A 25,471-nucleotide genomic window follows, 5' to 3' on the forward strand; every position below is an offset into this window, starting at 1 on the left:
CAAGGGAAGTTCTGACTCACCTGGAAGGACCGTTTTGGGCCCTGAACGGAGGTGAGGGAGGAGGTGACTTGGCAGGTGTAGTACTTGGGCCACTTGCAGGGATAAGTGCTGCTAGGGAGATTAGTGGGGAAGGGTGAATGGACAAGGGAATCGTGGAGGGAGCGATCCCTGTGGAATGTTGGGGGAGGGCAGGTAAAGGTGATGTTTGGTGGTTGGATCCCTTTGGTTATGGCGGAGGGTGACGTGGTGAATGCTGAGGCTCATGGGGTGGTAGGTAAGAACAAGAGGACCTCTATCACTGTTAAGGCAGAGGGAAGATGGGGTGAGCGTGGACGTGCAGGGAACGGAGGAGATATGGGTGAGGGCAGTATCAATAGTGGAGGAAGGGAAACACCATTCTTTGAAGGAAGCGGTCATCTCTGATGATCTGGAATGCAAAGCCGAATCCCGAGAACAATGCAGCGGAGACAAAGGAACTGAGAAAAGGGAATAGCATTTTCACAGGAGACAGTGTGGAAAGAGCTACAGTCAAGACAGCCGTGGGAATTGGTAGGTTTATAAAAGAGGTCATAAATCAGTTTAATTGCTCACTCTAAGAAAACATCAAAATGAACCTTGTTTTGAAAACAGGGCTAGATTGTAATCTTCCCATAACCCTAAGAACAGCATTCTTGCATTATGAATTTATACTTAAGTGAATTCAATTTAGCATTTTAAATAGTATGGGATTATCTGATGACTAACGTAGTTCTGTCCAACAGAAATGTGATAATAATGTTTCCCAGCCTCTTTACACAGCAGTGATTTGTAGCACTGCCAAATGACACTAACTGGGTCCAGTTTCCGCTAAAGCACTTTTTAAACACGTTAATGACTAAATGATCTGTCTTTAACTAAAAAGATGTTGATTGGGACAATTAAGTCTTCCACAAAGTGAGATCATATTGTACCAGAGGGTCCACACTGTCATACCTTAAGCACTTAGGCCACGTCAAATGTTAGTTTAGGTTACTTTGAAGAACAGAGGCACCATTTCCACACATTACGATACGAGGGGTGATTGATAAGTTCGTGGCCTCGGGTAGAAGGAGTCAATTTTAGAAAACCTAGCACATTTATTTTTCCTACATTTACACACTTAGTCCAGCAGTCGTGGAGCATACAGATCCCTTCTTTGTAGAAGTCGGTGTTTAGAACCTTCAGATTTGGTCCATGGCATGGGGTGATTGATAAGTTTGTGGCCTACGGTAGAAGGAGATGAGTTATTAACTTTAAACTTTCTGCATTTTCACTCAAAGAGTTGAACTGCATGTGCATGTAACGAGAGCTGTATGACTCATCTCCCTCCACCTTAGGCCATTAACTTATCAATCACCCCTGCTATGGACCACCTGGAGGTCCAAGACGCTCTCATTACGTACACATGCAGTTCAACTCTGAGTGACATTGCAGAAAGTTTGAAGTTAATAACTCATCTCCTTCTACCGTAGGCCACAAACTTATCAATCACCCCATGCCATGGACCAAATCTGAAGGTTCTAAACACCGACTTCTACAAAGAAGGGATCTGTATGCTCCACGACTGCTGGACTAAGTGTGTAAATGTAGGAAAAATAAATGTGCTAGGTTTTCTAAAATTGACTCCTTCTACCCGAGGCCACGAACTTATCAATCACCCCTCGTATCGTAATGTGTGGAAATGGTGCCTCTGTTCTTCAAAGTAACCTAAACTAACATTTGACGTGGCCTAAGTGCTTAAGGTATGACAGTGTGGACCCTCTGGTACAATATGATCTCACTTTGTGGAAGACTTAATTGTCCCAATCAACATCTTTTTAGTTAAAGACAGATCATTTAGTCATTAACGTGTTTAAAAAGTGCTTTAGCGGAAACTGGACCCAGTTAGTGTCATTTGGCAGTGCTACAAATCACTGCTGTGTAAAGAGGCTGGGAAACATTATTATCACATTTCTGTTGGACAGAACTACGTTAGTCATCAGATAATCCCATACTATTTAAAATGCTAAATTGAATTCACTTAAGTATAAATTCATAATGCAAGAATGCTGTGGACCACTTCTACAAAGAAGGGATCCGTATGCTCCACGACCGCTGGACTAAGTGTGTAAATATAGGAGGGGTCTATGCTGAAAAATAAATGTGCTAGGTTTTCTAAAATTGACTCCTTCTACCTTAGGCCACAAACTTATCAATCACCTCTCGTATTTTGGTTTAAAATTAATCTAGTAAATTACAATTGTCTGTTGCCAAAATAACAGTAGCTGACACTTTGTTTCTAAAAATCCTAAAACAAAGGTTTCATTCTTTCCAGAATAATCATTAACTCAATTATTGCTTAAGATCTACAGTACTTCTGGTTAGATTCTGTGGACAGAAAACCTCACTGCAGGTTTTCCAAAATCCAAAAACCTACAAAATCTGAAGTCTTTTTGAGCACTGTCATAGTGTCACAAGTGGAAAATTCCACAAGGCACTGGGAAGTTCTGAGAAGTGACCTCACATATGCAAAGAACAAAACTCAAGGGGAAAATAGAAGAACACTGCATAAAGCGAAAAGTGAAGCTCTCAATCGTGTATTGAAAAAGTGGTTTCATCAGCATTGGAGTGAACATAAGCTGCTTAACAGTATGCTGATCATGAAACAGGCAAAGATCTATCATGATGAACTGAAATTGAATGTAATTGTGAATATTAAGCAGGCTGCTGCAGAAATTTAGGAGAAAGCACAGCATTAATTTTTTAAATATTTGTGGTGATAAAGCGTATGCTGATCATGAAGCAGCAGGGAAATTCATTGATAGGTTTGCCACGATCATTGCTGATAAATCTGACATGCTGTACAGCTGCATCAGTACATATGTGTGCTGGACAAGTGCAAGCCAAAGACCGTTCACCAGTAGCACATAAATTTCGTACCAGGAATGACGGTGATGCCAAACAGCCACTGATGTCCACCTGGGCAGCCGAGGTAGTGATAGCTTACCTTTCTGATGGTTCAATGTACACATTACTGCTTCATGCACAAAATTATTTAAAATATTATGTAATGCCCTGGTCCATATGTTTACTGTTATGCTGTATGTATTTCATTTAGCAGCTCTGTAAGAGCAGTCTGTTCTGTTTTCAGCTTGTCTGGTTATTGTTGAAGATAAGGGATGAGGAGAAACGTGTGCCATCCAGTTAGGATGGTCGGGTTAAGGGGAGGTTTCTCTGGTGAGGGGATACCAAGACTGGGCTTGGGGCTTTTGTTTGAGAGGAGATGAAGAGGGTAGACACAGAAGAGGTTGTAGGATTCAACCTGGAGCTGGACCATGATTTAACGAAGTCAGGGGCAAGATCGACTGAGAATCAGGGAGAATCTATTTCACTGTTTCATTAAAATGGGCCTTTTTTTTGGTTCTTTTCTTTACTAACCATTTAGTCAAATTAAGATTCATAAATATAATCTTTTAATAGTATGCAGTGTACTGTCTGTTATTTTGTGGCACCAATGCCGGAGGTTGTCTTCCTTAGACTTACGCAGCCAAGGAAACCAACGGGTTTCAATTATATAAAAGTACCTTCAGAATGCACGTATATGCTGTATATGTAATGAAAATGGATGTTGTGCTAAGACTTGGGTCCCATCCCCACGGTATCTCATTACAGATACAAATATACCAAAATCTGAAAAATTTCCTGCCCCAAGCATTTCAAATAAGGGTTGCTCAACCAGTATTAAATTTTCCAAATAGTAATTTAATTAGGCAATTCAGATCCAGCATAGCTTTCTGGTACTGATACTGAGTGACATTATCCACTGACAGTGGCAGTTCAAATATTAATACTAACACAAGTACCTTTCAGCTTCTTTCTTTTCCTTTTGTTGGAGCTGATCCTCTTCCAGCATACCTCCAAGTTGCTTGTAGTTACTTTTGGCGATTTGCAATAACTGCTCAAATTTCTCAATCTTCTTGTATGCCCTCACTGCATTATAAACATGAGTTATTGATTATTAGAAAGAACAATATTTTTCTAGAGTGTTTTACTGCAGGAATATAAAATGGGACGACATTGGAAATAGAGCTTAAAATATTTAAGAAAAATAAATAGATTTCATCCTGTGCTTTTAGCACTTCAAATATAATATATTGAAGGCTACATATTACACTCAGCTACCAAAATTAATTTCTATTAAAAGATAACAGAGCCAGATTCTAATGGCAAAGCTCAAAAAACATACATTAATGTGGCACATTTTCAGTGTATTCTACTAAGGATCTGTTTCAATAGGTATATTTAATGTCAGAGAAACGTATACAATATACATCCTGAAATTCCTTTTCTCCACAAACATCCAGGAAAACAAAGGAGTGCCCCAAAGAATGAATGAGTTAAGATGTTAGAACCCCACAGCCCCCTCCCCATGCAGAAACAACAGCAGGGCAATGATCCACCACCCCCACCAGCAAAAAAGCATCAGCACCTTCCACCCAGCGCTCAAGTGTCTGACCCTTATAAACTTTATTTTCGCTATTGGGATTTCTCAGTACAGGAAAGAAATGGCACAGTGAGGAGTTCATTAGTGCCACTGTGTATTGTGTGATGCTGTTTTACTGCTCTTCTCATGTTTCTTCTGCTTGAACCAAAACAGGGATGTGCATCATGTTGACAGTCAATTCAACGCTCTTGTGTTACATTAAAATAGCATTGAATTAACCGCACCAGTACCCACAAACATGGACAGAAGATGCTAACTGAAAGAACTCAAATCTCATGATAGTTTGGAAGTTTAAATTCAGTTAATTAAACAGGTCTTGAAGGAGAAAATTAAGATGAAAACTGGGACCATGAAGTTGCTGTCAGAGCAACTGATTTTGTTCACCCACTTCAGTATATGATTCAAATCTTCAGACCAAAGTGGGTGACTCTTAAATTCATTCTGAAGTCGCCTAACAAGTTACTCCAGGGCAACTAGAGATGGGAACTCAATGCTAAGCTTGATGGTGATGTCCAAGTCGCAGGAATGAGTAAAAATAATCAGGGTCCTCATCACCTGGGTGTTTGCTCTGTGGAGAGTTAAACTGGATCTTGCTGGAGCTATTTCAGGATCTAAGACAAGAAGTGGGTATGAGAAGAAGGTAGAGGAGGATATATAACCTGCAGAAAGTATTTTGTGGTCTTTGTTACAAAGTTGGGCAAAACTGCTTATACACTTTTTTTTATTTTCTCCCTGTTTAACACTCATTTTAGCTACTGTCTACCTCCTCCACAGAACTTGGAGAACAACAATCTGTGCAGAACTGTATCTCCTTCTGTTCTTGTTGCCATGCACTGTGCAGATTTATCCACTGCTTAATACAAAACACACAAACTTACTTCGAGCTTCCCTTCTCTGAGAAGGACAGTGGTTAATGCTGTCTTGATTATCCGTACTCCTCTCACTACCATGTTGGTCAAAGAAACTGGGATTGTCTTTATTCAGCTCTTCATCTGAGACATCGTCTATGCCTCCTCCCAAGAGTTTAACAGCAGCCAGTTGGGAAAATCTACAATGTTCAAGTTAAATGGTTAGTTTGTGCTGAACTGGCCCCAGTAGACAGGAGTGAATTTCATGTGCCATGCTAAGCTCGCCAAATTTATCAACTTTGCCTCCAACTTCCACCCTCCCTTTAAATTCTCTAGGTCCATCTCTGACATCTCTTACCCCTTTCTCGATCTCTCTGTCTCCATCTCTGATTGACTAGCATCTGTTATAACCTACTGATTCCCATGGATATCTTAACTATACCTTTTCCCATTTTTTTCCTGAAAAAAAGTGCTACTCCTTTTCTCAGTTCCCTCGTCTTTGCTGAATCTGTTCCCAGGATGAGGTGGAGACAAAGGAACTGAGAAAAGGCAGTAACATTCGTACAGGAAACAGGGATTACAGAAGTCCTCCTTAACAGGGATAGAGTTCCCCTTGTCCTCACCTACCACCTCCTGAGCCTCCACATCCAACACATCATTCTCTGCAACTTTCGCCATCTTTAATAGGATCCAACCACCAAACCACAGGCAAGAGAAAATCTGCAGATGCTTGAAATCCGAGCAATACACACAAAATGCTGGAGGAACTCAGCAGGCCAGGCAGCATCTATGGGAAAAGAGTACAGTCGATGTTTTAGGCCAAGATCCTTCAGCAGGACTGCAGAAAATAAAGCTGAGGAGTGGATTTAAAAGGTGGGGGGAGAGGATAGAGAACCACCAGGTGGTAGGCGAAACCTGGAGGGGGAGGGATGAAGTAAAGAGCTGGGGAGCTGATTGGTGAAAGGGACAGAAGACTGTGGAAGAAAGAAAAGGGAGAAGGAGCACCAGAGGGAGGTGATGGGCGGGCAAGGAGATGAGGTGAGAGAGGGAAAAGGGGATGGGAAATGGAGAAGTCGGGGGTGGGGGTTGGAGGGCATTAACAGAAGTTTGAGAAATTGATGTTCATGCCATCAGGTTGGAGGCTACCGAAACGGAATACAAGGTGTTGTTCCTCCAACCCAAGTGTGGCCTCAACACAACAGTGGAGGAGGATGGACATATCGGAATGGGAATGGGAAGTGGAATTAAAATGGGTGGCGACTGGGAGATCCCGCTTGTTCTGGTGGATAAAGCGCAGATGCTTAGTGAAGTGGTCTCCTAATCTACGCCAGTCTTACCGATGTACAGGAGGCCACACCAGGAGCACCGAAAATGACCCCGACAGACTCACAGGTGAAGTGTCACCTCACCTGGAAGGACTGTTTAGGGCACTGGATGGTAGTGAGGGAGGTTTAGGGCAGGTGTAGCACTTGTTCTGCTTGCAAAGGTAAGTACCGGAGGTGATCAGTGGGTGGGAGGGGAAATGAATGGACAAGGGAGTCGCATAGGGAGCGATCCCTGCAGAAAGCAGAAAGTGGGGGAATTGGAGAGGAAGATGTGCTTGATGGTGGGATCCTGTTGGAGGTGGTGGAAGTTTGGAGAATTATGTGCTGGACACGGGGGCTGGTGTGGTGGTAGGTGACCAGCAAACGTAGCCTTACTTACCCCTCCCCCCACTCTCAGCTTTCTGCAGGGATCACTCTCTCTGTGATTCCCTTATCCATTCATCTCTCCCCACTAATCTCCATCCTGGCACATATCCCTTCAAATGACAGACCTACTGCACCTGCCCATTCACCTCCTCCCTCACCTCCATTGAGGGCCCTAAACAATCCTTCCAGGTGAGGCAACACTCCACCTGAAAATCTGTTGGTGTTGTCTACTGTATCCAGTACTCCTGATGCAGCCTCCTCTATATTGGTAAGACCCATTGTAAATTGCGGGACTGCTTTGTCGAGCACCTCTGCTCCATCCTCCAAAAAAAAACAGAATTTGCTGGTGGCCAATCATTTTAATTTCTATCTCCGTTCCTCGTATTCCATTTGGATAGCTTCCACCTGATAGCATGTATATTGATTTCTCCTTCCGGTATTTTCTTTTCTTTTTTTCTCCTCTCCCTTCCCTCTTCTTTTATTCCACACTTTGGCCTCTTACCTCTCTCCTCAGCTGCCCCCTAATGCCCCTCCTTCTTCTGTGATTCACTGTCCTCTCCTATCAGTTTCCTTCTGTTCCAGCCCTTTACCTTTCCCACCCACCTGACTTCACCTATCACTTCTAGCTTGTGCTCCTTCCCCTCTTCCAGCCCTACCCTTATATACTGTTGTCTTCCCCCTTCCAGTCCTAATGAAATGCCCTGGCATTTGTTTATTCATTTCCATAGATGCTGCCTGTCCCACTGAGCTCCTCCAACATTCTGTGTGTGTTGCTCTGGATTTCCAGTATCTGACGAATCCCTGCGTTTTAGAGAATTTCACCTGCAGTAAATGTACATCCGAATGCAACATAAATCTGTTATTAGATACACACTTTTAAAATAAGGACCAAGAACAGATTTAAGGTCAGTAGAACCATAAAATCTGTTTCTAATTTCAGTTGGCTGTCTGAAATATTCAGAAATTTTTTTTCCAACAAGGTAGATGTTCGGATTTGGGATATTCTCCTTTTACCTCCAGATCAATTCAATTTACATTTCACAAAACAGTTGCTGGAACAAAAGAAGTTTACTGTGAGTGCTTTTAAATGGATTTTATATTAGAGGGAAATCCACATAGGCTCAACTTGCATCAGAAGACTGGCAGTAAGGGGATGGTTATTTGTTTTACATAAAAACACACGCTTAATGAGCAGCCCATTCCCTGTGCGTAACCTCAGCTGTTTCTTTCATTGACTGTATCCAGGGTAACAATCCATTTAGCAGCACACCTTAGCATAAGCACCATGAGGCTAACAACCTGGGGCCCTGCCAGAAATCCCAGTTCAAAATAACAACCCTTAATTATCTTGTCTGCAATGAGCACCTGCCACTGTCAGCGTCTGGAAAGGTCTACCTGAAAGTGGCTTTTTCCAGGTAGAAAAGGGGAGTGTTTCCCTGGAGACCAGGTGTCATTCCCTGTTCTGTTTGGCCATACATTTAAAAATACATCTGGGATCCAGAGCAACGTCTTACTGAATGAACACCCCAGCCGCTGGGCGGCAGAGTGTTGTTGGGGTGCAGAGGAAAGCATAGTGCTGCAGCAGAGACTCTTTCGACCCCGACATTGGGTACTTTCTGTGTGGAGTTTAAACATCCACTCTGTGGCTGCATGGGTTTCCTCTGTGTGCTCTTGTTTCCTTCAGCATCTCAAAGAATGCAGGTTGATAGGGAAATTGTCCCTACTGCATAAGCTGAGTGGTAAAATATGAGGGGAAATGATGAGAACATGGGCAGAATGAAAAAAAGGAACTAAGGTTGGATTAGTGTAAATGCATGGTTGATGGCTGGCACAGATTCAGTGGGCCAAAGGGCCTGTTTCCAGGATCTACATCTACATAACTACTGGCCAGGTTTGGTCTCCGCTGAACATATGATGGGTTATAGTGAAGGCTACAAGCCACACGCATTTCCATTCTCAGCATCATGTTGTTCCCTTAAAATGGCTGTGTTTGGTAAAGCAGAGGTTCCATTCCCTTAACGTTTCCTGAAAGCACAAGTTTTAACTATTTCTATATCCCCCTCTTTACATTATGCTAGAATCTTACGGTATTAACCATGGATTTTCAGAGTTAAGGTCTACAATCATTTGAAATCCCATTTACAAAGACAGTACTTATGTATAATTTTAATTATGTATAATTTTTCCAGATATAACTCAAGCCACTTTTTACAATGTTGTCTTTCATGGTGAAAGTTTTTCTATTAATTTGCAAAAATACTGGTGTAAAACAAAAATATTGAAAGCAACACACACAAAATGCTGGAGGGACTCAGGTCAGATGGCATCTATGGAAATGAATAAACAGTCAACGTATAGGGCTGAGGCCCTTCATCAGGACAAAATTTTGAAATGTGCTTCATGTGGTAACAAATAATTCCACACACCATTTGTGTATTTTCTCATTTCCATTTTAACTATGTAGCAGATTGTGCTTGCTCTATAACTACCGTCAATGCGGTATGTTAGCAGACTGCAATATACCACATTTCCTTTGAAATTTTGAACATAATAAAATACAACACACTAATAAATCAAACTGACTAAATATCCCATCTGTGATACCTTCTGCAATATGGATGCTCCATTTGCAAGTCCACCCACAGCTCCAATTGCTGCTGTTAGACAGAAGTTGCAGCTGGATACACTTCTGTCAGGAATTGTCGTTACGGACATTGGAAATGTCCCTCTTCTCTCACATTGTGCAGGAATTATATTCTACTACCCTAACTCCCAGATCCTTCACTGCCAGTTTAATATGAAGAGATAATAAAATTTACCTGAGCACTACTCATCCTCCACAGCAAAACCATGTTGGATAACATGGCCATTCCCAAGGTGACCATTCTCAATGTACCCGATGCTCCATTTATACCCACTCTCAGCAATGCCACAGCTGCTGCTCGTCCTGTTGCTGCCTCGAGGCAGAGCAGATTCAGACTTCTCACAGTCACTCTTTTCATACTGTACCTCACTCTTAACGATCCCAGAAGATCACTTCCCAAATTATTTGTATTTGTATTTGTTTACTACATAATATTTGTTTCTCACTATATGGCCTCTTCTAATTAGGGAGAATTAAATGCAGGTCATCTATGCTCATCCAACAAGAGTTAAACAAAACTTGCTGCAACTTCAATTCTCTACACCACTTTACCTCCCCTTCACATCCTATGCTATTCCAAAGAAGGAACTACCCCTGATCCTTACCTTAGGAACATTACGGCATCCATCCTCCACACCAAGTTCAACAACTACAGCTAAGGATTCTGCTATGGCCATTTACATCTCCTCTAACCCAATTTTTGTGGGTTTTTTTACTTCTCCCATTGCTTGCACTAACATTTTTCACCTAATTTCTTAGATGGTTTGAAAGAGAGGTTAAAGAAGCCATCTATGTCAAACTGGAAAACCCATCCCTGAACAGAGGAGTGGGGTACGACACCACCCATCAGACTTGCAATGCAGACCTAACATCTCCACCCCGGTGTTTCCACAACAGTTCACACCTCCATCATGCAAAGATAAGACTAATGACCCTCTCTTTACCTCTACAACTCTTAATGACCCTCATGTGATTGCTATACCTTTGAGCAACTCACAGACAACACAGCAAGTCCAGTTGCCTTGATTTACTACTGCTTGATAGACAATGACCTGGATGACTTAGAACCTTTATTGACATCTAATTTCTTCTGTTTTCTACCCTTTATTCTTTCCTCCCTTCTGCACTTCCCCTGCATCTTAAACTTTGATGTAAGTTTTGAATTTTTAAACGTTGAGGAAAGGTCACTGACTCTAAACATTAATTGTTTGCTCTACTGTTGTCTGTACAGTTTCTGTCCTCATTACCTCTTAGCCACATCCAGCGGTGTCTCTCCAGCATCATTTTTAATATGGTGGTCTCCTCCCATTTCTATAAGCCATTGCAGGCAGCCAAGGTGACCTTGCCCAGCAGCTAAGAATTAGAATTGCAAGTGGCAGTCAGAAATATTTCAGTCCAGCCAATAAGAAAAAAGAAACATTTCAATTGGTTACAGGATTATTTGTTGCTCGTGATACTTTCATTATTGCAGCTTTCTCTTGTATATTACATCATTCGTTTTCAAATCAGCAATAAAGAAACCCATTGTTCATAGCCTGCAGATGAAAACTCTTTCAGCAAAGTTTTTGGAGAAACTCCAACAGAAGTTGAACTTAAAACAAAAAACTTGCAAGGTTGCTTTTGCTGCCTGGTAATTATTTTAAAAACCAGCTGTTTCCACATGCAGCTGTGAAGCCTCCCAATATCCAGCTAAAATATTATGAAAATGCAAATAAAATGGTACTGTCTGCTAAATAGGAATAACCCCAATTAAACTATTTACTGAACAGCCATGAGTGGTTCTACCATTTACACAGAGGCCCTGTCATGTAGTAAACCTTACCTGTGTATGGCCTAGCAGAATAGGCACATTTTTCTACCCCACCCCACTACCCATCTTCCTCATCCAGCATGCTTTTCTAATTAACCATCCCTATTGATAAACCTGCTGGCTGATACCCTCTCAGCACATGTTCTCAGTAATTCTAAAGCCAGCAAACTGCCTCCGAATATCCATAACTGATACATATTAATAAGGTCTGTTCACTTAAATGGAAAAACTAAATCTCCTACAGCAGCTCAAATATCCAACTGGATCTTCATCCAGGAATTAAAATTCCTCCTTTGTACATTTTGTAAATGAATTAATTTATATCTGGTTTAGTATGAATGCTGATAGGTTACATGATTGCACCAAAAAATAATAGACTGCTTGTTTCAACTTTCTATTACTTACCTGAGGAGAGAATTGTTCTAACAACACCCTCACACACTCAAATTTGTACAGGAATAAGAAATGGCCCATCAGACCCTCAAGTCTACTCTGTCACATAGCTGACAAACGAAAGAAAATCTGCAGATGGTGGAAATCCAAGCAACACACACAAAACGCTGGAGGAACTCAGCATGCCAGGTAGTATCTATGGAAAAGAGTACAGTCAATGTTTTGGGCTGAGAACCTTCATGAGTCCTGATGAAGGGTCTTGGCCTGAAACATCAACTGTACTCTTTGCTTGGATCTGACAAAGCTGATCTGTACCTTAACTCCATTATTCCACGTTCCTCAGTAATTCCACATAAGAAATATCTAAAACAGACTTGGACCTTCCAACTGACCCACCACCTGCAGCCATCTATGTGACTAAATTCTAAATCTTCAGTAACCCTACATCTGAGATTATGTTACCTGATTTAATTCCTCAGTAATTTTGTTCTAACGTAAGAAATTAGTTCTTGTCATTGATGGGCCCACTGGAAGAAATAATTTTTTTGTATCTACCATTTCAAATTAGTTAACCACTTCAATCATACCAACATTCAATCTTTCAACCAATAGGGAGTGCTAGTCATAAACTGTCATAATGCTGGTGGCCCACTTAGAACCCAGATACTTTTAACCCTCTATCCTTGTGAATTTGTACAGTATCCACTCCAGGACCAGTCTATCTTTCCCGAGCTTCAGCGGCTAAAACTATGCATACTGCTGAGTTGCCAGTTGACCAATGGTCAGTACAACTGAAGGATAACTTAGTCACTTTTTAATTCTGATAGCATACCTACTTTATGTTTATGGCATCATATTAATTTCTGCAGCGGTCACAATACCAATGAAGGAATTTCTCAGCAAGTTTTTGTGAAAAGCCACACAAGCCCTGAAAGTAAGCATTCACGCTGCTGTGGGAAGTAATTCACATTTAACTCGATCGACGTCAATCATTAACATGTATGTCTGTCTGTTCATCCAAATGGAACAAACATCCAGATTATTCCCACAATTATAAACTCTGAAATATTTCCCTGTGGGTCCTCTGCAACTGCAAGGAGACCTTAGATACTTCATTTTCTTACTAGAACAAGCAACTTTTTTACCAGATACCCTGAAACGCCACACACTAAGAATATACGTCTCTGTGCATTAATATACACGTCTCGCTTCAGTATTTAGTATAGAATAGTTTAAGCAACAAATAGCAGCAAGTCTTTTCTTCTGTTAAGATCACTCTTAAGAATTAGTGAAGCATGTAGTTAGGTAATAAAATGTATGGAGTTCCTGCAAGTTATTTTAGTCAGGCAGTGCTAAAAATACCTTGTTCTTACTTTATCATTGTATCAGTTCCATTGAACAAAATCAAAATAAAAATATTTCAAAATATAAATTGTTATTACTCTACTACATGAACCAAATGCTCCTGTTATAAAGATAGTGGAAGAATTCATCTCAGAGAATTAAGAATTAACCTACACTACTTCTATCCAAGGAATGCGAGATGCTGATGATGTCTGTTGAAATGGTAAATTCTTGCTTCTTGGATCCCACCTCCAGAGCTCCAACCATGACACATACCCTATCTCTGACTGTGTCCTTAGAATCTACGCAGATCAGCTGGCAAGGGTATTTAGGGATATTTCTAACCTCTCCTTGCTTCGATCTGAGGTTCCCACCTGCTTTAAGAAGACAACTAAAAAAACAAGATAATTGCTACCACCTATCGGCTCTTACACCCACCATCATATTATGCTTCAAGAAGCTGGTCATGACATGCCTTAACTGCAACCTCCCAGACCCCCACCATCAAGGTCATGCTCTCTTCTCGCTGCTGCCATTGGGAAGGAGGTACAGGGGCCTTAAGTCCCACACCACCAGGTTCAGGAACAGTTATTGCCCTTCAGCCAATAAGTCCTGAACCAGTGTGGATAACTTCATTCACCTCAACAATGAATTGCTTCCACAACCCATGTTCAAGGACTCTACAACTCACATTCTCTGTATTATTTACTTTTTTATTATTCTTTTTTATTTTCACAGTTTGCCCTCTGGCACATTGGGTGTTTGTCGGCGTTTGAGTGTAATTTTTCACTGATTTTATTGCATTTCTTTGTTCTACTGCAAATGCCGGCAAGAAAATAAATCTCAGGGCAGTATATGGTGACATATATGTACCTTGAAAATAAATTTACTGTGAACTCTGAGCCACAACCCATTGCATTTCAACTAATACTGAAACAGGTCTACAGCAGATGCCACCTCCTGCACCCCACACTCATCTTTGGTGCATCTGGACTGTTTATTAACTACAGCTCCACCTTCAGTTCAATAATTCCAAGCAAACTTGTTTCCAAACTCCTAGACCTGGGACTCAATGTTTCCCTTTTCAAATGGACCTTTGACTTCCTGACCAACAGACGGTAATTAGTGAGGATAGGCAGTAACACCTCCACCATGATTATTTTCAGCACCGGCATCCCAGAATGCTGTGCCCTCAGCTTCCCACTCGTGACTGGATTTAACTTTATGTACTACTTTCAGGTAATGCCTCCATAGTAGACATATCTCAAATAACGATGAGTTGGAGTACAGGAAGCAGACAGACAGTCTACTGACATGGTGTCATGACAACAGCATCAATAGCAGCAAAATAAAAGAGCTGGTCATTAGCTTCAGAAGGGATGGTAGGGCACATGCTCCTGTTCACATCAATTATGCTGTTTATATCTTTTAGGAAACATCTTAAAAGCTATAAAAGAGAACTTAGAGAGGGAATACCCAAGCACGATGCCTTAATAAATATAACTTGCTGACCGATTAAATTTAGTGATACGCAAAATTAGGAAGACATGTATGTCTTTGGAGGTCTATAGGGTTAGAATACCTACAGATATGGAAAATGACTAGGCCACAGGTGAATTTAAAAATGATCTAGTATCTTAAAAATAATGACTAATACAAGAGAGAGAATGTGATGGGCTGCTCAGACCCCTTTGCCTACCCCTCTATTCAGTACTTACACTGTTCTTTTATCTCAGCAGCACCTTCCTGCAATAATCATGTATTATTTGATACAAAGGATAAAATTAAAATGAATAAGTTTGCAAAGTAATGTTTCGATCATTTTCATCTTGCTCCCAAAATTATTTCTGCCTCAGCAACATCCCCAAAGCTCAAAGAGCACACATTCAGAATCATGTAAAAATTTTCACTTCAGCCAACCTCAGCTGCCTTCAAATTACTTCGGTGACAACTTTGTTGAACGGTGGGCAAATTTTAGCCGAATAGACTTTCTCGATCAGTTTAGTATTTTGGAAGGCTTGTACCTTCACCAATCAGCACCAAAATAAAGGTTGCAGAACTAAAAGCCCTGTGATAATGATGTGCAGTAAGCACCAATTGACCAAAACGATTTTTATTGACAAATCACATTGTTGGACAAAGGATGGAAGCTGACCTTTATGCATGGGGGTGGAGCCTTTATCATCTCGCTCATTGATGTTAATAACTCCGGATTCCACTAGCTGTCGCAGAGCCTCGAGATCTCCTTTGAAAGCACTCACATGAGCTGGAAATGCAAGATCTGAAAATGGTAGCAAAAAGGAAAAGATTACCTGCAAACATGATTTTAAACATTACAGAAAATATCACCTTCCCCACTTAGCAACTACCGTTTGGATTTTTTTTCCTCTGAAGAACATACACTTTCCTCCTTCTCAAGCCATCCACACACTTCAGCTGCTCCTGCATCCCCAAACTCTCGCCCACTGTTCCAGTACCTCAACACACACTTCCTCTGCTCACGTTGTGCAACACATGCCTACTGTTACTATCAATCATTCGCTTTGCATACTTTCTGCATCGTCCGAGTGATCCCGCTCGTGTTCCACAGCTGCGATGTACTGTACTATGTTGTCCTTGTAGAACCTCTTTGCAAGGTCGTTGGGGGTTTCACCTTGGTCATTCCTCGCTGTCAACACATGTGTCGTGCTAACTCCTTGACAGATCAGAAACTTAAAGCAGTGCAGATGCCCCTCCATCGCTGCAAGATGAGCTACAACAGGCAAAGAAAGATACATTATAGCTAGATAACTTTATTGACTGGATAGAAATTATTGTAGAAACAATTCTGTATGTAATAAAGTGTGCAATGATCCTTTGTATTTTAACCCTGTAGTTGTTTTTGTTTGGCAAAATTTAACTTGGATCGGTTGTGGCAGAGATTTTCTGAGAAAGCTGATGTGAGTCACTCAGGAGTTCTGTCTGCCTTACACAATGAAATTCAGATTCTTAGTTCTTTTCCTCTTTGTGCCTTTAGTGGCTTGAACCTCAACAATAGCATCTTTTAAAATTCTGACAGGGCCACATTAATGAGGCATTTCCTCACCAAAAAAGGTGAACTTGCAGAGTAGGCCCATCCTGGTATCAGTTGGAAAGCAAAGGAAATCCAGTGCCCCCATTGACATTTTAAACTTCAACACACTTGCTCTCAAACCTCGCATGTTCAGCAGCACAAAGGACCAGCACCATTTGTAGGGATCATTAACTAGTTATGTTTTAGTTTCTGGTCTGCCATCCACTATTGCATCTCCTATCAAAGGGAAACAGGTAGAGACAGATTGTGTGCTAGGACTGAATTTGTCTTCATGGTGCCAGTATGTACGTACGTATGTAGACAGACAGACAGACAGACAGACAGACAGACAGACAGACAGACACACACACACACACACACACACACACACACACACACACACACACACACACACACACACACTCCCACTCCCCCCCCCCCCCAATGTTGTTCCCTTGTTCAAGAGAGGGAGTAGAGATAATCCAGGAAATTATAGACCAGTGAGTCTGACTTCAGTGGTGGGCAAGTTGTTGAAGATCCTGAGGTGCAGGATTTATGAGCATTTAGAAAGACATAATTAGATTAGCGAAAGTCAGCATGGCTTTGTCAAGGGTAGGTCATGCCTTATGAGTCTGACTGAATTCTTTGAGGATGTAACAAAACACATTGATGAAGGTAGAGCAGTGGATGCAGTACAAACGTTTGTACATATGGATTTCAGTAAGGTATCTGATAAGGTTCCTCATGCAAGGCTCCTTCAGAAAATAAGGAGGCATGGGATGCAAGGAGACCTTGCTTTGTGGATCCAGAATTGGCTTGCCCAAAGAGTGGTTGTAGAAGGTTCATATTCTGCATGGAGTTCAGTGACCAGTGGTGTTCTACAGGGATCTGTTCTGGGACCCCTTCTCTTTGTGATTTTTATAAATAACCTGGATGAAGAAGTAGAAGGGTGGGTTAGTAAGTTTGCTGATGACACAAAGGTTGTTGTGGATAGTGTGGAGGGCTGTCAGAGTTTACAGCGGGACACCGATAGGATGCACAACTGGGCTGAGAAATGGCAGATGGAGTTCATCCCAGATAAGTGCAAGTGGTTCACTTTGGTAGGTCAAATTTGAAGACAGGATATAATATTAATGGTAAGATTCTGGACAGTGTGGAGAATCTGAGAGATCTTGGGATATGTGTCCATGGGACACTCAAAGCTGCTGCGCAGGTGGACAGTGTTGTTAAGAAGGCATGTGTTAGCATTCATCAACCATGGGATTGAGTGCAAGAGTCGGGAGGCAATGTTACAGCTATATAGGACCCTGGTCAGACCCCACTTGGAGTATTGTGTTCAGTTCTGGTCACCTCACTACAGGAAGGATGTGGATATGATAGAGAGAGTGCAGAGGAGATTTACAAGGATGTTGCCTGGATTGGAGGGTGTATCTTATGAGAACAGATTGAGTGAACTTGGCCTTTTCTCCTTGGAGCGATGGAGGATGAGAGGTGACCTGCTAGAGGTGTTTAAGATGATAAGGGGCATTGACCGTGTGGATAGTCAAAGGCTTCTTCCCCTTAGCTGAAATGGCTAACACGAGGGGGCACAGTTTTAAGGTGCTTGGAACTGGGGAGATGTCAGGGGTAAGTTTTTCCACACAGAGAGTGGGAGGTGTGTGGAATGCACTGTTGGCGACGGTGGTGGAGGCGGATACAATAGCTTTTTTTTTTTACGAGCCTGTTAGATAGGTACATGGAGCTTAGAAAAATAGAGGGCTACGTGCTAGGGAAATTCTAGGCAGTTTCTAGAGTAGGTTACACGGTTGGCACAACATTGTGGGCCGAAGGGCCTGTAATGTTGTGTAGATTCCCATGTTCTATGCTCTACCCACACACTACTTCGCAGGTGTGGCATGTCAGCACAGTTTAATGCCAAAAGTAACAGGTGTCACACTCCCGTCAACGCTGTGTGCAAATATTGGCAGTGATTCACGCAGATCATTACACAATGCCCTGCCAGCCTTCATTTAGTGTTAGTGAGTTCTCCCAGTTATGTTTGAAGTAATCAGGCAATCCAAACAGTGGCTACTGGGTGACAAAAACAGCTTATATCAATGTTATAAACCCATAAACTGATGTACAGGATGAAAGCCATGCCAGCACACGATGTGTGAGTAAGTACACCGCTGGCAGAGAAAGGCGGTCAGGGTGACAGGTGCTGAACATGGTCCAACGATCCCCGTGGACAAGGACAGACATCATTGGGCCCAAAGGATAAAGGTCTCTGACCACCACCCCCCCCCCCCCATGTTCAGTGGGTCCAGGAGTCAGAGGTCAGTGCAGAACAGGTCCAGAAGCCAAAGGTCAGTCGGCAGGTCAGGAGGCACGTGGATGGTCAGCAGATCCTGATGTTACAATCCAGTGACCCCCGAGGATGGAAATTGGGTCGGCAGGCCCCAAGGATGAAGACCTGGGGTCCCCGATGGGGTTGGGGGTTAGGAAGGGGTTTGTTTTGCTGTTGCTGTGACTGTCTCATACATTGGCTGTGTAACACTGTGGGCATGTTATATTGGCACAGGAAGCATGGCAACACTTGCGGGCTGCCCTCAGCACATCCACAGACTGTTTTGGTTATTTGTGCAAACGATGCATTTCACTTATGTTTTAATGTACATATGACTAATCTAATACTGCAAAATCTCTGTCTGGTTGAACTGCCCTGGTGGGCCACTTAAGAATTCAATACCACAGGTGTTAAGATTAATGGAGGTCTACCAAATGCTGTACAGCCTGACCATTACGAAGGCTGGACTGTTCTCATCATGAACACCTTGTTCTGCTCTGTTTCAAAGCTGGCTCTCGGTCCCTTGACTGCCATCTTTCTCACACCTCAAACTGCTTTTACGTTGATCTTTGTCCTCTTCTATTCCAGTCACTCAGCACCCCCACCCTCCCTTTGCTGACAATCGAAAGACGTGCTCAATAATGACATCATATGTAGGTGGTGCACACTGGTGGGACGTAATGGCAAATTAATTGAAACTGCACCTGGCCTGAGCGATTGCTCTGTAAATGTGTGTCCAAAGCAATTAGGTTAATGTGATTTAAGCATGGCTGGATGAGGGTTTGGCCCACTGCTTCTCTTTTGAACTTGTGGCGGTCAGTGGATTGTAATAAATCTAATCAGGGTCTGTCTGAATTTCCATGCCCCTCCTTACCCCGCAATGCAGAGGCCAATTGTACTGTACCCAAATCCTAATCTGAACGCTGCAATTTGGCTTCAGTGTCCCAATAGGTCCAATGGACTATAATCAGCCACTGATGTTAAAATTATAAGACAAGTGCAAAGAAGGCTTAGAAGAACGCTGTGAGGACTCGAGGGAAAGGCTGGCCGGGCTATATTACCTGGTACGTGGGAGATTGAAAGGAGATCTCATAGAGGTGAATAAAATCATGAAGAACCTAGAGAGAGTGATTGCACATTGTCCTCTTTCCCAGGGAACTTGAATCAGAAACTAGAAGGCAAAGGTTTAAGAGAAGAGAAAGTCTTAAAAAGGACATGGGCCGACTTCATTCAGAGGGTAGTGCCTACATAGAATAAGATGCCAGAAAACGAAGTGGAAACAGGTGCAATAATAATATTAATAGGACAAGTATGTGGACAGGAAGGGCATAGAGGGATATTAGCCAAACGGACTACTTTATGTTGGTACAGACAAGTGGGGTCAACGTGTCTTTTTCTTTGCTATGTTACTGTACGACTCTAAGAGCAGGAATAAGGGAAAGAGGAAGAAGGCGGAAAGTAGACAGATCATTTCTGCCCGAACTGTTCATGAAGAACTCATGAAATAAAAGACAATTTGCTATACCTGGAGCTCCCATTCACCAACAGTCTCACCCCTTACCTTCTTTCACAAAATATAATGCCAAAAAATAAAATCACAACATTCCATTTTGTTAGAAAGTTACTTCTTGACTGCTGTAAATTTCCTTAGTCTGGTTTCTCTGTATTTTGCCTCTCAGTTTGCCTAGACATTGCTAACCAAGTGGTTGCAATCTGGCTAGTGGAAAGGTCCTGCAGGTGTGGTTGAAGTCACTGGTCTGGCTGCGCTGTCAAGAAGCTTTGGAGAATTGTCGCTGTACATTTTAGATGTAGTCACAGTGCCTTGGTGATGGAGGAAATGAATATGTAGGCTATCGAGCCAGCTATTTTGTTCTATATGGTATCAATATTTTTGACTGCTGCTAGATATTATAATTTCTGACTTGTACATGCCAGTGATGTACTTAATGACAGTTCAAATAGAAGAGGGAGATGAATCAATCACCCATAGCATTACCATTCTTTGACCAGCTCTCTTATCCACACTTCCTGTGCAGCTGGTCCGGTTAAGTTTCAGCTCACTTTCATGCTGGGCTGTAGGGTCTGTATCACATCACTGAACATCAAATAGAAAAAGCTGGATTCTCCTAATGGAGATTGTCACAGTCCAACAATGTACCAAATGGTAGGTTAATTGGTCATTGGAAATTGTCCCATGATTAGGCTAGGATTAAATCTGGGGATTGCTGGGAGACACAGCTTGAAGGACATAATCCGTGCTGTATCTCAATAAAAAATAATGTGCTTTTAACAAAAGCCTTACAGATTAAATTGTAGTCGAATAACTTCATATTTGATTGGTACTTGTGAGAATTGAGCATTTCTTACCAGTGGCAACTGAGAGATTAGAGCAGCTGCATACCTGGTAAGTTCCCATCCTGATCCACTTCATTCACATCTGCTCCCCACCTGGCCAGAAGCTGCAAGCAGCCCAGCCTTCCATGGAAGGCAGCGTAGTGGACTCCTCTCCAACTGTTTTTATCGGCCGGATTAGTATCCTGAGTATAAACAAATAGAAAAAAAGTTGACTTACAGCTCCGAAATCAGTAAATGCAGACTGTGTGTTGTATGAGTATTCATATCCCAAATTCATGATAAAATAAAATTATATAGGCCTTTCCACTTTGTTCAGCATTCAAATTATCCAATCATTTTAATGTCTCAACAATGTAAATTGAATTCAGCAATAACAAAAGCAAATAATTTCATCTGCTTTTATTATTATCGCTAAGCTGTAAATTTGTCTTTCCATTCAGATTTTTGATATTCACAGGATACATTTGTTATCCATCCTTAACTGCAAGCGGACTGAGAGGCTTGCTACCTTACCGTGGATTTAACACCACACTTCACCGAGACCTGCTGAAGGTTTGAAAATGAATAGCCAACAAGATGGGTTTTTAATGATAACCTGTTCCTGTCTCATGGTCACCTTTACACAGTTTTATGTATAATTATCTCACATTTATTGATGATTAATATGGTGGAATTCAAATTCGCATCTCTAGATCAAAGGTACAAACGAATGCCTCAGGCAACCAGACCAATCATGTAACCATCATGCTACTGAGTTTCCAAAAATTCCCATCCTCCTCTTGAGACATGAATATTATAGACAATAGACAGTAGGTGCAGGAGTAGGCCATTCGGCCCTTCTAGCCAGCACCGCCATTCACTGTGATCACGGCTGATCATACACAATCAGTACCCCATTCCTGCCCTCTCCCTATATCCCTTGACCCCGCTATCTATAAGAGCTCTATCTAACTCTCTCTTGAATGCATCCAGAGACTTGGCCTCCACTCCTTCTGGGGCAGAGCATTCCACATATCCACCACTCTCTGGGTGAAAAAGTTTTTCTGCATCTCTGTTCGAAATGGCCTACCCCTTATTCTTAAACTGTGGCCTCTAGTTCTGGACTCACCCATCAGCGGGAACATGCTTCCTGCCTCCAGTGCGTCCAATCCCTTAATAATCTTATATGTTTCAATCAGATCCCCTCTCATCCTTCTAAATTCCAGTGTATACAAGCCCAGTCACTCCAATCTTTCAACATATGACAGTCATATAACAATATGACAATACATATGACAATATAAACATATTGATCAATCCTGACAGGTAATTACCACACCGCTGCGAAGAATCATCTGAAGAGTGAATGAGTGTCCATGTGAAGCAGCCAGGTGCAGTGGCGTACAGCCTCTATCATCCTTCACTGTTAAGTTTGCACCATTTATTATCAAGGCCTGAGGAGAAAATCAGAGTCAGCTTAGACTGCTTTCATGATAAAACCTGAAATCATCTTCAGACTTCACAACGCAGATACAATGTTGAGAAACATCACTTCTGGGAGTGAGGCTAACTCAGAGAGGTAACAAAGAGTTGCAAGTTAAACTCTTGATGAACATCCTTCAGAATGATAAACCATAATCCAAATTTCAAAAGATGGATTTTGTGGGTATTTATGGATTTTCACACTGACCACCATTCATTCTGATAAGATGTATTGATAACTGCAGTTACCCAGATTTGCCTCCTGGGGAAAAGAACAGAGGACTATTAAGTCAAGTTTATCAGCATCTATATGATCTTCCACGTTGCTGTTTATAAACAATGTTTAAAGATCAGGGATGCTGCACTATTATGATAGATAGATAGATAGATAGATAGATAGATAGATAGATAGATAGATAGATAGATAGATAGATAGATAGATAGATAGATAGATAGATAGATAGATAGATAGATAGATAGATAGATAGATAGATAGATAGATAGATAGATAGATAGATAGATAGATAGATAGATAGATAGATAGATAGATAGATAGATAGATAGATAGATAGATAGATACTTTATTCATCCCCATGGGGAAATTCAACTTTTTTCCAATGTCCCATACACTTGTTGTAGCAAAACTAATTACATACAATACTTAACTCAGTAAAAAATATGATATGCATCTAAATCACTATCTCAAAAAGCATTAATAATAGCTTTTAAAAAGTTCTTAAGTCCTGGCGGTAGAATTGTAAAGCCTAATGGCATTGGGGAGTATTGACCTCTTCATCCTGTCTGAGGAGCATTGCATCAATAGTAACCTGTCGCTGAAACTGCTTCTCTGTCTCTGGATGGTGCTATGTAGAGGATGTTCAGAGTTATCCATAATTGACCGTAGCCTACTCAGCGCCCTTCGCTCAGCTACCGATGTTAAACTCTCCAGTACTTTGCCCACGACAGAGCCCGCCTTCCTTACCAGCTTATTAAGACGTGAGGCGTCCCTCTTCTTAATGCTTCCTCCCCAACACGCCACCACAAAGAAGAGGGCGCTCTCCACAACTGACCTATAGAACATCTTCAGCATCTCACTACAGACATTGAATGACGCCAACCTTCTAAGGAAGTACAGTCGACTCTGTGCCTTCCTGCACAAGGCATCTGTGTTGGCAGTCCAGTCTAGCTTCTCGTCTAACTGTACTCCCAGATACTTGTAGGTCTTAACCTGCTCCACACATTCTCCATTAATGATCACTGGCTCCATATGAGGCCTAGATCTCCTAAAGTCCACCACCATCTCCTTGGTCTTGGTGATATTGAGACGCAGGTAGTTTGAGTTGCACCATATCACAAAGTCCTGTATCAGTTTCCTATACTCCTCCTCCTGTCCATTCCTGACACACCCCACTATGGCCGTGTCATCAGCGAACTTCTGCAAATGGCAGGACTCCGAGTTATATTGGAAGTCTGATGTGTACAGGGTGAACAGGACCGGAGAGAGTACGGTTCCCTGCGGCGCTCCTGTGCTGCTGACCACCGTGAATTCAGACCAGGAATATTACCTTCATTCCCTCAGTCTGTTGAATTTTGAAATGAAAATTTTAATGTGAAGACTACTGCACTATTTAGTCACCTGTCACCTCCCTCTAGTACTGTAAAACACCAAAATTATTTAATTATTTATTTTAGTTCCGAAGAATATAAACAATTGAGCTACTTTACCTGCATACAGGCATCATGGCCCCTAATGGCTGCAATGTGGGCTGCGGTCCAGCCCCTGGGAGTTACATTTGTCATATCCGCACCATGCCACAGCAACCAATGCAGGCACTGCAACATACCAAATAGATCATAAATATCCTGCTCCTTTAACAGTACCAATTTACAAAGATCTGAATAATTATTACAATTAATTACAAATACCAAGCTGGCTGAAGAGAAAATAAAGTATTATTGCAGGACCTTCTATATCATACTGTATCTCAAAGCTTTCACTTTCTTACTCATCTTCAGCTTCTCAGTGAATGCATTTAACATATGTAACACTAGCTTTTATTTCCACTTTTTAACAATGTTAGGCAGAAACACTGAAAACAGAAGGCACTCAGTAATTGGAAATGAGCAAGATACTAGAATAAGTACTATTAGTTTATCAGCTTGCTTTTACTGTGAAATATGGTAAGAAACGGGTTATGTGGCAGTAATAAAACTGGCAGCATCTGTGAAGAGTTAATGTTTATTTCTTCTACAATGACCTGAAATAAGTTTTAAGATGGACAAAAAGAGAAGAAATAAATATAACAGAAGGCAGATGAGAATGAAATATATAAGGAGTGGTAATACTAGGTAGTAATGGGACTGTTAACCTTATTTAGGACAACTTTAAATAGCTCCAAATCTCTAGCCATTTAGTCACAATCTCTGCATTTTCTTTTGTTTTCATTTATGATCTTCACATGGCTTCACTGAAACTTCTGTCAGTTTCTTTCTGACCATATGTTGTGCATTTAATATTCCAAGAATATTCGAGAATGAACTAAATGCACTTTCCCAAGATCAAGATGCACAAACTAGAAGAAAGGAGTCCAGAGCTGTCAGAACCACTTCCTGCAGTCTCAGAGTCAACTCCTACAACCACCATGGAGGAGGGCCCAGAATCTGAGAGTGACATCCTTTGTCAAGAAAGGCATTAACAGTAAGAAAGCCTCCACAGCAATTAAATTTTTAGGCCTGAATAGGACCATTTAAAATTTACTATGCTGTGGATGCCTGTATGATATTGTATTATATAGTACACTCTGTATATAGTTGAGATGCATGCTACATTAAGTTAGAGTTTAAAGCCAAGCAGAGAGGAATGCTGTGTATTTAATACTTCAATAATGTTTGAGTAATCCTGTCTATATATAGTGTTTGATTAAGCATTCTTGTTTAAGTAATTTGTTATGTGTTACATGTATAAATATGTGAATTACATACCGGTCGGTACATCATCACTCTACCACATGATACATGCACGTGTCACTTAAAGTAAACACACAAA

The 25,471-nt window shown here is 41.5% G+C and overlaps 1 protein-coding gene across 2 annotated transcripts in view; it reads right to left on the bottom strand.

Annotated features, from left to right (window-relative positions):
- Positions 1-25,471, bottom strand: part of LOC140726700 (ankyrin repeat domain-containing protein 42-like) — a 39,486-nt gene that overhangs the window by 11,233 nt on the left and 2,782 nt on the right. The window contains exons 3-10 of one of the 2 annotated variants that reach the window (XM_073043441.1): positions 24,151-24,258; positions 22,278-22,397; positions 21,011-21,146; positions 15,783-15,983; positions 15,387-15,512; positions 10,932-11,037; positions 5,380-5,549; positions 3,861-3,987 (exon numbers count right to left, since the gene is read on the bottom strand). In XM_073043441.1, coding sequence (XP_072899542.1) covers positions 3,861-3,987; positions 5,380-5,549; positions 10,932-11,037; positions 15,387-15,512; positions 15,783-15,983; positions 21,011-21,146; positions 22,278-22,397; positions 24,151-24,258 — 1,094 coding nt within the window. Of the gene's footprint in view, positions 1-3,860; positions 3,988-5,379; positions 5,550-10,931; positions 11,038-15,386; positions 15,513-15,782; positions 15,984-21,010; positions 21,147-22,277; positions 22,398-24,150; positions 24,259-25,471 lie in introns of those variants that run through there. The other variant, XM_073043442.1, reaches the window with a different exon arrangement.

Source organism: Hemitrygon akajei, chromosome 4 (assembly GCF_048418815.1).
Source record: "Hemitrygon akajei chromosome 4, sHemAka1.3, whole genome shotgun sequence".
NCBI lineage: Eukaryota > Metazoa > Chordata > Chondrichthyes > Myliobatiformes > Dasyatidae > Hemitrygon > Hemitrygon akajei.